Source organism: Oncorhynchus nerka, unplaced genomic scaffold (assembly GCF_034236695.1).
Source record: "Oncorhynchus nerka isolate Pitt River unplaced genomic scaffold, Oner_Uvic_2.0 unplaced_scaffold_5262, whole genome shotgun sequence".
NCBI lineage: Eukaryota > Metazoa > Chordata > Actinopteri > Salmoniformes > Salmonidae > Oncorhynchus > Oncorhynchus nerka.
The window spans coordinates 1-12,373 of NW_027036048.1; the positions used below are offsets into that span (position 1 = coordinate 1).

The following is a 12,373-nucleotide window of genomic DNA, read 5'->3' on the forward strand; positions in this document are numbered from 1 at the left end:
CTCCTGCAGTAGGGTAGTAGGACCATTACTATTACTCTCCTCTCATGGATGGGACAAGAGGAAGGAAATCACAGTATTCATACATGCTATTGGCTAATAACTGTCTGTTGGTCTGACCTAGACATTTCTATTGGCTAATAACTGGCTGTTGGTCTGAACTAGACATTTTTATTGGCTAATAACTGGCTGTTGGTCTGAACTAGACATTTCTATTGGCTAATACCTGGCTAGGGGTCAAGGCCACGTGAAACACACAGATACACGACACCTGGAGGGAAACCTGAACAGTGTTGAGGAAATGACAGATCTATGTTTAGCATGTTACGGTGACACACAGCCGTTAATACGATGATATCTCAGTACCACGGTCAGTCAGCTGTAACTACACACCAAACTATCAAGTTACAGCAGAGATACATTTACAGCCAGTTAAATCTGTCCACTTCACTCTATATTAGAACACATTTGAACACAAACACCATTAGTTTGTGTTTAGTATCATTAATGTAAAGTCAAAGTCTGCACTTACGACAGTAGCTCTCGTAGACACACTGAAATTCCATCTCTGTTAAAACAAAGACGATTTCTGGGAGTAAGGTATGTTATAAATGTCAACTCTCTCTCTCTGTCTCACTCTCTATCTGTCTCTCTCTGTGTCTCTCACTCACTCACTCTCTCTCTCTCTCTCTCTCTCTCTGTCTCTCTGTGTTTCTCTCTCTGTCTCTCTCTCTCTCTCTCTCTCTCTCTCACTCTCTCTCTGTCTCTGTATCTCTCTGTGTCTCTCACTCTCTCTCTGTGTCTCTCACTCTCTCTCTGTGTCTCTCTCTGTGTGTCTCTCTCTCATAAATGTCAACACTGCTAGAAACAAAAGCAGTGTTGAATAAATGTTGAGCAACAGAGCCAGAGAGAACAGAATCTGTCTCTCTCTCTCTCTCTCTTGAGAAGGTCAGATTCTACAGAAAAGCTGAAGGAGAACCTCTGGAGAACCTCTGACAGAAAATACAACTTAGTCAACAGAGAATGGATGAAAAGATCACATTCAAGTTCTCCAAGTTCAACCCAGATAAAGGCATCTTCCATGGATACAAAAGCTTAAAATACAGAGTCCATGACAACACACCAAGCGTGAGACGATATCTGGTTAGTCTGAGATGAACTGAGACGAAAGAAAAGACCAGAGGGAGCTCAAACATCTGCTGAAGAAACGAAGAAAAAGTAAAAAGGTGAAAGTACCTTCTTCAACATCAGATAAATAGTCTTCATTGAGCATTTCAGGTACATTGGCTTTACCAACTGTGTAAATTGAACGAGTAAAGTGTTTAAAAATTATAAAGCATTAACATACATTAATCTAAACCATATCTTACGTTGATTTATCATACGGATATGATCAGGTTATTAAGACATAACTCCTTTATCTCTCACTGGATATGATCAGGTTATTAAGACATAACTCCTTTATCTCTCACTGGATATGATCAGGTTATTAAAACATAACTCCTTTATCTCTCACTGGATATGATCAGGTTATTAAAACATAACTCCTTTATCTCTCACTGGATATGATCAGGTTATTAAAACATAACTCCTTTATCTCTCACTGGATATGATCAGGTTATTAAGACATAATTCCTGCATCTCTCACTGGATATGATCAGGTTATTAAGACATAACTCCTGCATCTGTCACTGGATATGATCAGGTTATTAAGACATAACTCCTTTATCTCTCACTGGATATGATCAGGTTATTAAGACATAACTCTTGCATCTGTCACTGGATATGATCAGGTTATTAAGACATAACTCTTTTATCTCTCACTGGATATGATCAGGTTATTAAAACATAACTCTTTTATCTCTCACTGGATATGATCAGGTTATTAAGACATAACTCTTGCATCTGTCACTGGATATGATCAGGTTATTAAGACATAACTCTTTTATCTCTCACTGGATATGATCAGGTTATTAAAACATAACTCTTTTATCTCTCACTGGATATGATCAGGTTATTAAAACATAACTCTTTTATCTCTCACTGGATATGATCAGGTTATTAAAACATAACTCTTTTATCTCTCACTGGATATGATCAGGTTATTAAAACATAACTCGTGCATCTGTCACTGGATATGATCAGGTTATTAAGACATAACTCGTGCATCTGTCACTGGATATGATCAGGTTATTAAGACATAACTCCTTTATCTCTCACTGGATATGATCAGGTTATTAAGACATAACTCTTGCATCTGTCACTGGATATGATCAGGTTATTAAGACATAACTCTTTTATCTCTCACTGGATATGATCAGGTTATTAAAACATAACTCTTTTATCTCTCACTGGATATGATCAGGTTATTAAGACATAACTCTTGCATCTGTCACTGGATATGATCAGGTTATTAAGACATAACTCTTTTATCTCTCACTGGATATGATCAGGTTATTAAAACATAACTCTTTTATCTCTCACTGGATATGATCAGGTTATTAAAACATAACTCTTTTATCTCTCACTGGATATGATCAGGTTATTAAAACATAACTCTTTTATCTCTCACTGGATATGATCAGGTTATTAAAACATAACTCGTGCATCTGTCACTGGATATGATCAGGTTATTAAGACATAACTCGTGCATCTGTCACTGGATATGATCAGGTTATTAAGACATAACTCTTGCATCTGTCACTGGATATGATCAGGTTATTAAGACATAACTCGTGCATCTGTCACTGGATATGATCAGGTTATTAAAACATAACTCTTGCATCTGTCACTGGATATGATCAGGTTATTAAGACATAACTCCTACATCTGCCACTGGATATGATCAGGTTATTAAGACATAACTCCTGCATCTTTCACTGGATATGATCAGGTTATTAAGACATAACTCCTGCATCTTTCACTGGATATGATCAGGTTATTAAGACATAACTCCTGCATCTCTCACTGGATATGATCAGGTTATTAAGACATAACTCCTACATCTCTTACCCTCATCATCTGACATGTCCAGAACCTCATTCATGGTTTCTGGAACGTTCATCTTATGTTTCTCGGTCACCGTCTAGAAAGGGAACAAACATTCGAATGAGTCGTTAACAAACAAAAACATTCATTTACATGTGGATAACAGATACGTATTTAGATATGCAGGCTACTGTATTTCTCATGGTGTTTTTAGAAGGTTTTAGTTAACACAGTTCAGCTGTTTCATACACTAAGTTAGTAAGAACAGTATCTCCTGGTCTCACCAGAGTGGTCTGTGTTTCCTCAGTGACGACCTTCAGAGTATCCACTACAGAGATGTACCCCAGCCTCCTGGCTATGGACAGGGCTGTGTTACCATTCTGTTAAAGACAGTCAGATATTACTATTACTGTGACCCCTAACCCCTAACCCAGCCTCCTGGACAGGGCTGTGTTACCATTCTGTTAAAGACAGTCAGATATTACTAATACTGTGACCCCTAACCCTTGACCCCTAACCCAGCCTCCTGGACAGGGCTGTGTAACATTCTGTTAAAGACAGTCAGATATTACTAATACTGTGACCCCTAACCCCTAACCCCTAACCTAGCCTCCTGGCTATGGACAGGGCTGTGTTACCATTCTGTTAAAGACAGTCAGATATTACTAATACTGTGACCCCTAACCCCTAACCTAGCCTCCTGGCTATGGACAGGGCTGTGTTACCATTCTGTTAAAGACAGTCAGATATTACTATTACTGTGACCCCTAACCCCTAACCTAGCCTCCTGGACAGGGCTGTGTTACCATTCTGTTAAAGACAGTCAGATATTACTATTACTGTGACCCCTAACCCCTAACCTAGCCTCCTGGCTATGGACAGGGCTGTGTTACCATTCTGTTAAAGACAGTCAGATATTACTATTACTGTGACTCCTAACCCCTAACCCATCCTCATGTGTCAGTATCTACTGTTTATACTACCAAAGACAATAGATGGAACACTGTGTGTTTGTGATGTGACTGTTATAATGCATGCTAATGACAGCCTACTGTGTATGAGATAGTGTTGGTGACTGTGTATTTCACTGTGCAGTCCCAGCTGTGGGGGCACTGGGTAATGGCAATGTCTCCCAGAATCCTGTGCTCACCACAGTCAGCTCGTTTGGGGAGAGTCTATGCTGCAGCAGGTGTGTGTGTTCTCACCAAGGTGAGTTGGTTGGGAGAGGCTCTGTGCTGCAGCAGGTGTGTGTGTTCTCACCACAGTGACTTGGTTGGGAGAGGCTCCGTGCTGCAGCAGTAGGTTGATGATGTGGGTGTGGCCTTGCTGGGCCGCCTGATGGAGGGGGGTGTATCCGTTCTGAAGGGGGAGGAGGAGAGGTCAGACACACCTCTTTAATTAAACATACCAACACATACCCACTCCAACACCCACACCTACAACCATCAACATCTACTGTATATAGAAATGTTAAATCTGAAGGGGAGCCTAACCTGTGACCCCTGACCCCTATCCCATAAATCAAACATTAACATCTATATAGATATGTTAAATCTGGAGGGGAGCCTAACCTTAGTTTTGGCGTTGATCTTGGCCTGGTTCTTTAGCAGGAAGTTGACCATCTTCACGTTTCCATAGTGACACGCCACATGCAGCGGAGTGTATCCCATCTAGGGAAACAGAAATCAAGTGTTATGCCTGGTGTGACCACTAGTGTATCCCATCTAGGGAAACAGAAATCAAGTGTTATGCCTGGTGTGACCACTAGTGTATCCCGTCTAGGGAAACAGAAACAGAAATCAAGTGTTATGCCTGGTGTGACCACTAGTGTATCCCGTCTAGGGAAACAGAAATCAAGTGTTATGCCTGGTGTGACCACTAGTGTATCCCGTCTAGGGAAACAGAAATCAAGTGTTATGCCTGGTGTGACCACTAGTGTATCCCATCTAGGGAAACAGAAATCAAGTGTTATGCCTGGTGTGACCACTAGTGTATCCCGTCTAGGGAAACAGAAATCAAGTGTTATGCCTGGTGTGACCACTAGTGTAGTGTTGTAGTGTTTCAGTGTTGTATTGTAGTGTTGTAGTGTTTCAGTGTTGTAGTGTTTCAGTGTTGTATTGTATTGTAGTGTTGTAGTGTTTCAGTGTTGTATTGTAGTGTTGTATTGTAGTGTTGTATTGTAGTGTTGTATTGTAGTGTTGTATTGTAGTGTTGTAGTGTTGTATTGTAGTGTTGTATTGTAGTGTTTCAGTGTTGTAGTGTTGTATTGTATTGTATTGTAGTGTTGTAGTGTTGTATTGTATTGTATTGTAGTGTTGTAGTGTTGTATTGTATTGTATTGTAGTGTTGTAGTGTTGTATTGTATTGTATTGTAGTGTTGTAGTGTTGTATTGTATTGTATTGTATTGTTGTATTGTAGTGTTGTATTGTAGTGTTGTATTGTAGTATTGTAGTATTGTAGTGTTGTATTGTAGTATTGTAGTGTTGTATTGTAGTATTGTATTGTAGTATTGTAGTGTTGTATTGTAGTGTTGTATTGTAGTGTTGTAGTATTGTATTGTAGTGTTGTAGTGTAGTGTTGTAGTGTTGTATTGTAGTGTTGTATTGTAGTGTTGTATTGTAGTGTTGTATTGTAGTGTTGTAGTGTTGTATTGTAGTGTTGTATTGTAGTGTTTCAGTGTTGTAGTGTTGTATTGTAGTGTTGTTGTATTGTATTGTAGTGTTGTATTGTATTGTAGTGTTGTAGTGTTGTATTGTATTGTATTGTATTGTTGTATTGTAGTGTTGTATTGTAGTGTTGTATTGTAGTATTGTAGTGTTGTATTGTAGTGTTGTATTGTAGTGTTGTATTGTAGTATTGTAGTGTTGTATTGTAGTGTTGTAGTGTTGTAGTGTTGTATTGTAGTGTTGTAGTGTAGTGTTGTATTGTAGTGTTGTATTGTAGTGTTGTATTGTAGTGTTGTATTGTAGTGTTGTATTGTAGTGTTGTATTGTATTGCAGTGTTGTAGTGTTGTATTGTAGTGTTGTAGTGTTGTATTGTAGTGTTGTATTGTAGTGTTGTATTGTAGTATTGTAGTGTTGTATTGTAGTGTTGTATTTAGTGTTGTATTGTATTGTATTGTTGTAGTGTTTCAGTGTTGTATTGTAGTGTTGTATTGTAGTGTTGTATTGTAGTGTTGTATTGTAGTGTTGTATTGTAGTGGTTGTAGTGTAGTATTGTAGTGTTGTATTGTAGTGTTGTAGTGTTGTAGTGTTGTATTGTGAGTGTTGTAGTGTAGTGTTGTATTGTTGTGTTGTAGTGTTGTATTGTAGTGTTGTATTGTAGTGTTGTATTGTAGTATTGTTGTATTGTAGTGTTGTATTGTAGTATTTGTATTGTAGTGTTGTATTGTTGTATTGTAGTGTTGTGTTGTAGTGTTGTATTGTAGTGTTGTATTGTATTAGTATTTGTATTGTAGTGTTGTAGTGTTGTAGTGTTGTATTGTAGTGTTGTATTGTAGTGTTGTATTGTAGTGTTGTAGTGTTGTATTGTAGTGTTGTATTGTAGTGTTGTATTGTAGTGTTGTATAGTGTTGTAGTGTTGTATTGTAGTGTTGTATTGTAGTGTTGTATTGTAGTGTTTGTATTGTAGTGTTGTAGTGTTGTATTGTAGTGTTGTATTGTAGTGTTGTATTGTAGTATTGTAGTGTTGTATTGTAGTGTTGTAGTGTTGTATTGTGTTGTAGTGTAGTGTTGTAGTGTTGTATTGTAGTTGTTGTAGTGTTGTAGTGTTGTATTGTAGTGTTGTATTGTAGTATTGTAGTGTTGTATTGTAGTATTGTAGTGTTGTATTGTAGTGTTGTATTGTAGTATTGTAGTGTTGTATTGTAGTGTTGTATTGTAGTGTTGTATTGTAGTATTGTAGTATTGTATTGTAGTGTTGTATTGTAGTATTGTGTTGTTGTATTGTAGTGTTATTAAATATTGTAGTGTTGTATTGTATTGTAGTATTGTAGTGTTGTATTGTAGTATTGTATTGTAGTGTTGTATTGTAGTATTGTATTGTAGTGTTGTAGTGTTGTATTGTAGTATTGTATTGTAGTGTTGTATTGTAGTATTGTAGTGTTGTATTGTAGTGTTGTATTGTAGTATTGTATTGTAGTATTGTATTGTAGTGTTGTATTGTAGTGTTGTAGTGTTGTATTGTAGTATTGTATTGTAGTGTAGTATTGTAGTATTGTAGTGTTGTATTGTAGTATTGTATTGTAGTATTGTATTGTAGTATTGTAGTGTTGTATTGTAGTGTTGTAGTGTTGTATTGTAGTATTGTATTGTAGTGTTGTAGTGTTGTATTGTAGTGTTGTATTGTAGTATTGTAGTGTTGTATTGTAGTATTGTATTGTAGTGTTGTATTGTAGTATTGTAGTATTGTAGTGTTGTATTGTAGTATTGTAGTGTTGTATTGTAGTGTTGTATTGTAGTATTGTAGTGTTGTATTGTAGTGTTGTATTGTAGTATTGTAGTGTAGTATTGTAGTGTTGTATTGTAGTGTTGTATTGTAGTATTGTAGTGTTGTATTGTAGTGTTGTATTGTAGTATTGTAGTGTAGTATTGTAGTGTTGTATTGTAGTGTTGTATTGTAGTATTGTAGTGTTGTATTGTAGTGTTGTATTGTAGTATTGTAGTGTTGTATTGTAGTGTTGTATTGTAGTATTGTAGTGTAGTGTTGTAGTGTTGTATTGTAGTATTGTAGTGTTGTATTGTAGTGTTGTATTGTAGTATTGTAGTGTTGTATTGTAGTGTTGTATTGTAGTGTTGTAGTGTTGTATTGTAGTGTTGTATTGTAGTATTGTAGTGTAGTGTTGTAGTGTTGTATTGTAGTATTGTAGTGTTGTATTGTAGTGTTGTATTGTAGTATTGTAGTGTTGTATTGTAGTGTTGTATTGTAGTGTTGTAGTGTTGTATTGTAGTGTTGTATTGTAGTGTTGTATTGTAGTGTTGTATTGTAGTGTTGTATTGTAGTATTGTAGTATTGTATTGTAGTATTGTATTGTAGTGTTGTATTGTAGTATTGTAGTGTTGTATTGTAGTATTGTATTGTAGTGTTGTATTGTAGTGTTGTATTGTAGTGTTGTATTGTAGTGTTGTATTGTAGTGTTTGTAGTGTTGTATTGTAGTATTGTATTGTAGTGTTGTATTGTAGTATTGTAGTGTTGTATTGTAGTATTGTAGTATTGTATTGTAGTGTTGTATTGTAGTGTTGTATTGTTGTATTGTAGTGTTGTATTGTAGTGTTGTATTGTAGTGTTGTATTGTAGTGTTGTATTGTAGTATTGTAGTGTTGTATTGTAGTGTTGTATTATGAAGTATTGTATTGAGTGTTGTATTGTAGTGTTGTATTGTTGTGAGTATTGTAGTGTTGGCATTGTAGCCCATTGTTAGTGTTGTAGTGTTGTATTGTAGTGTTGTAGTGTAGTGTTGTAGTGTAGTGTTGTAGTGTTGTATTGTAGTGTTGTATTGTAGTGTTGTATTGTAGTATTGTATTGTAGTGTTGTATTGTAGTATTGTAGTGTTGTATTGTAGTGTTGTATTGTAGTATTGTATTGTAGTGTTGTATTGTAGTGTTGTATTGTAGTTTTGTATTGTTTCAATGTTGTAGTGTTTCAGTGTTTCAGTGTTTCAGTGTTGTAGTGTTTCAGTGTTGTAGTGATTCAGTGTTGTAGTGTTTCAGTGTTGTAGTGTTTCAGTGTTTCAGTGTAGTAGTGTTTCAGTGTTGTAGTGTTGTAGTGTTTCAGTGTTGTAGTGTTTCAGTGTAGTAGTGTTTCAGTGTTGTAGTGTTTCAGTGTTGTAGTGTTTCAGTGTTGTAGTGTTTCAGTGTTGTAGTGTTTCAGTGTTGTAGTGATTCAGTGTTTCAGTGTAGTAGTGATTCAGTGTTTCAGTGTTGTAGTGTTGTAGTGTTTCAGTGTTGTAGTGTTTCAGTGTAGTAGTGATTCAGTGTTTCAGTGTTGTAGTGTTTCAGTGTTGTAGTGTTTCAGTGTTGTAGTGTTTCAGTGTAGTAGTGATTCAGTGTTTCAGTGTAGTAGTGATTCAGTGTTTCAGTGTTGTAGTGTTTCAGTGTTATAGTGTTGTAGTGATTCAGTGTAGTAGTGATTCAGTGGTGTAGTGATTCAGTGTTGTAGTGATTCAGTGTTGTAGTGATTCAGTGTTGTAGTGATTTAGTGTTGTAGTGATTCAGTGTTGTAGTGTTTCAGTGTTGTAGTGTTTCAGTGTTATAGTGTTGTAGTGATTCAGTGTTGTAGTGATTCAGTGGTGTAGTGTTTCAGTGTTGTAGTATTGTATTGTAGTGTTGTATTGTAGTGTTGTATTGTAGTATTGTATTGTAGTATTGTAGTGTTGTATTGTAGTATTGTATTGTAGTATTGTAGTGTTGTATTGTAGTATTGTAGTGTTGTATTGTAGTGTTGTATTGTAGTATTGTATTGTAGTGTTGTATTGTAGTATTGTAGTGTTGTATTGTAGTGTTGTATTGTAGTATTGTAGTGTTGTATTGTAGTGTTGTAAAGTAGTGTTGTATTGTAGTGTTGTATTGTAGTGTTGTATTGTAGTGTTGTATTGTAGTGGTGTATTGTAGTATTGTAGTGTTGTATTGTAGTGTTGTAGTGTTGTATTGTAGTGTTGTATTGTAGTATTGTAGTGTTGTATTGTAGTATTGTATTGTAGTGTTGTATTGTAGTGTTGTATTGTAGTATTGTAGTGTTGTAGTGTTGTATTGTAGTGTTGTATTGTAGTGTTGTATTGTAGTGTTGTATTGTAGTGTTGTATTGTAGTGTTGTAGTGTTGTATTGTAGTGTTGTATTGTAGTGTTGTATTGTAGTGTTGTAGTGTTGTATTGTAGTGTTGTATTGTAGTGTTGTAGTGTTGTATTGTAGTATTGTAGTGTTGTATTGTAGTGTTGTATTGTAGTGTTGTATTGTAGTGTTGTAGTGTTGTAGTGGTGTGTTGTAGTGTTGTATTGTAGTGTTGTAGTGTTGTATTGTAGTGTTGTATTGTAGTGTTGTAGTATTGTAGTGTTGTATTGTAGTGTTGTATTGTAGTGTTGTATTGTAGTATTGTAGTGTTGTATTGTAGTGTTGTATTGTAGTGTTGTATTGTAGTGTTGTATTGTAGTGTTGTAGTGTTGTATTGTAGTGTTGTATTGTAGTGTTGTATTGTAGTGTTGTATTGTAGTGTTGTATTGTAGTATTGTAGTGTAGTATTGTAGTGTTGTATTGTAGTGTTGTATTGTAGTGTTGTAGTGTAGTGTTGTATTGTAGTATTGTAGTGTAGTATTGTAGTGTTGTATTGTAGTGTTGTATTGTAGTGTTGTAGTGTTGTATTGTAGTGTTGTATTGTAGTGTTGTAGTGTTGTATTGTATTGTAGTGTTGTATTGTAGTGTTGTAGTGTTGTATTGTATTGTAGTGTTGTAGTATTGTATTGTATTGTAGTGTTGTATTGTAGTGTTGTAGTGTTGTATTGTATTGTAGTGTTGTAGTGTTGTATTGTATTGTAGTGTTGTATTGTAGTGTTGTATTGTAGTGTTGTATTGTATTGTAGTATTGTATTGTAGTGTTGTATTGTAGTGTTGTATTGTAGTATTGTAGTGTAGTATTGTAGTGTTGTATTGTAGTGTTGTAGTGTTGTATTGTAGTGTTGTATTGTAGTGTTGTATTGTAGTGTAGTGTTGTAGTGTTGTATTGTAGTGTTGTATTGTAGTGTAGTGTTGTAGTGTTGTATTGTAGTGTTGTATTGTAGTATTGTAGTATTGTAGTGTTGTATTGTAGTGTTGTATTGTAGTGTTGTAGTGTTGTATTGTAGTGTTGTAGTGTTGTATTGTAGTGTTGTATTGTAGTGTTGTATTGTAGTGTTGTATTGTAGTGTTGTTGTTGTATTGTAGTGTTGTATTGTAGTGTAGTATTGTATTGTAGTGTTGTAGTGTTGTTGTATTGTAGTGTTGTATTGTAGTGTAGTATTGTATTGTAGTGTTGTAGTGGTGTATTGTAGTGTTGTATTGTAGTGTTGTATTGTAGTGTTGTAGTGTTGTATTGTAGTGTTGTATTGTGTTGTATTGTAGTATTGTAGTGTAGTATTGTAGTATTGTATTGTAGTGTTGTATTGTATTGTAGTGTTGTATTGTAGTATTGTAGTGTAGTATTGTAGTGTTGTATTGTAGTGTTGTATTGTAGTGTTGTTGTATTGTAGTGTTGTATTGTAGTATTGTAGTGTTGTATTGTAGTGTTTCAGTGTTGTATTGTAGTGTTTCAGTGTAGTAGTGTATTGTTGTAGTGTTTCAGTGTTGCATTGTACAGTGTTGTAGTGTAGTGTTGTAGTGTTTCGGTGTTGTGTTGCAGTGCTGTAGAACATTGTAGTGTTTCAGTGTTGTATTGTAGTGTTGTAGAGTACAGTTGTAGTGTTTCAGTGTTGTATTGTAGTGTTGTATTGTAGTGTTGTAGAGTACAGTTGTAATGTTTCAGTGTTGTAGTGTACTGTTGTAGTGTTGTAGAGTACAGCTGTAGTGTTTCAGTGTTGCATTGTACAGTGTTGTAGAGTACAGTTGTAGTGTTTCAGTGTTGTATTGTAGTGTTGTATTGTAGTGTTGTAGAGTACAGTTGTAGTGTTTCAGTGTTGTAGTGTACTGTTGTAGTGTTGTAGAGTACAGTTGTAGTGTTTCAGTGTTGTATTGTAGTGTTGTATTGTAGTGTTGTATTGTAGTGTTGTATTGTAGTGTTGTAGTGTTGTATTGTAGTGTTGTATTGTAGTGTTGTAGTGTTTCAGTGTTGTATTGTAGTGTTGTAGTGTTGTAGTGTTGTATTGTAGTGCTGTATTGTAGTGTTGTATTGTATTGTAGTGTTGTATTGTATTGTAGTGTTGTAGTGTTTCAGTGTTGTTGTGTTTCAGTGTTGTAGTGATTCAGTGTTGTTGTGTTTCAGTGTTGTAGTGATTCAGTATTGTAGTGTTGTAGTGTTGTTGTGTTTCTGTGTTCATTGCGAGCTCACAGAACAGGGCTCCGGGCAGCCGAGCGGAAATGGAGGAAAACTCGCCTCCCTGCGGACCTGACATCCTTTCACTCCCTCCTCTCTACATTTTCCTCTTTCTCTCTCTGCTGCTAAAGCCACTTTCTACCACTCTAAATTCCAAGCATCTGCCTCTAACCCTAGGAAGCTCTTTGCAACCTTCTCCCTCCTGAATCCCTCCCCCTCCCCCTCCTCCCTCTCTGCAGATGACTTCGTCAACCATTTTTGAAAAAGAAGGTCGACGACATCCGATCCTCGTTTGCTAAGTCGAATGACACCGCTGAGTTCTGGCTCACACTGCCCTACCCTGTGCTCTGGACCTCTTTCTCCTCTCTCTCTCCAGATGAAATCCTCGTT

The 12,373-nt window shown here is 35.9% G+C and overlaps 1 protein-coding gene across 1 annotated transcript; it reads right to left on the reverse strand.

The window, feature by feature from the left end:
- Positions 1-529: 529 nt before the first annotated feature.
- On the reverse strand, positions 530-4,655 carry LOC135566386 (ankyrin-3-like; the record flags this gene model as incomplete). Its single annotated transcript, XM_065014116.1, has 5 exons — positions 4,557-4,655; positions 4,246-4,344; positions 3,270-3,365; positions 3,010-3,082; positions 530-565 (listed from the first exon to the last, which is right to left on the reverse strand). Coding segments are annotated over exons 1-5 (403 nt in total), but the record flags the coding sequence as incomplete, so codon positions are not given.
- Positions 4,656-12,373: the final 7,718 nt, after the last annotated feature.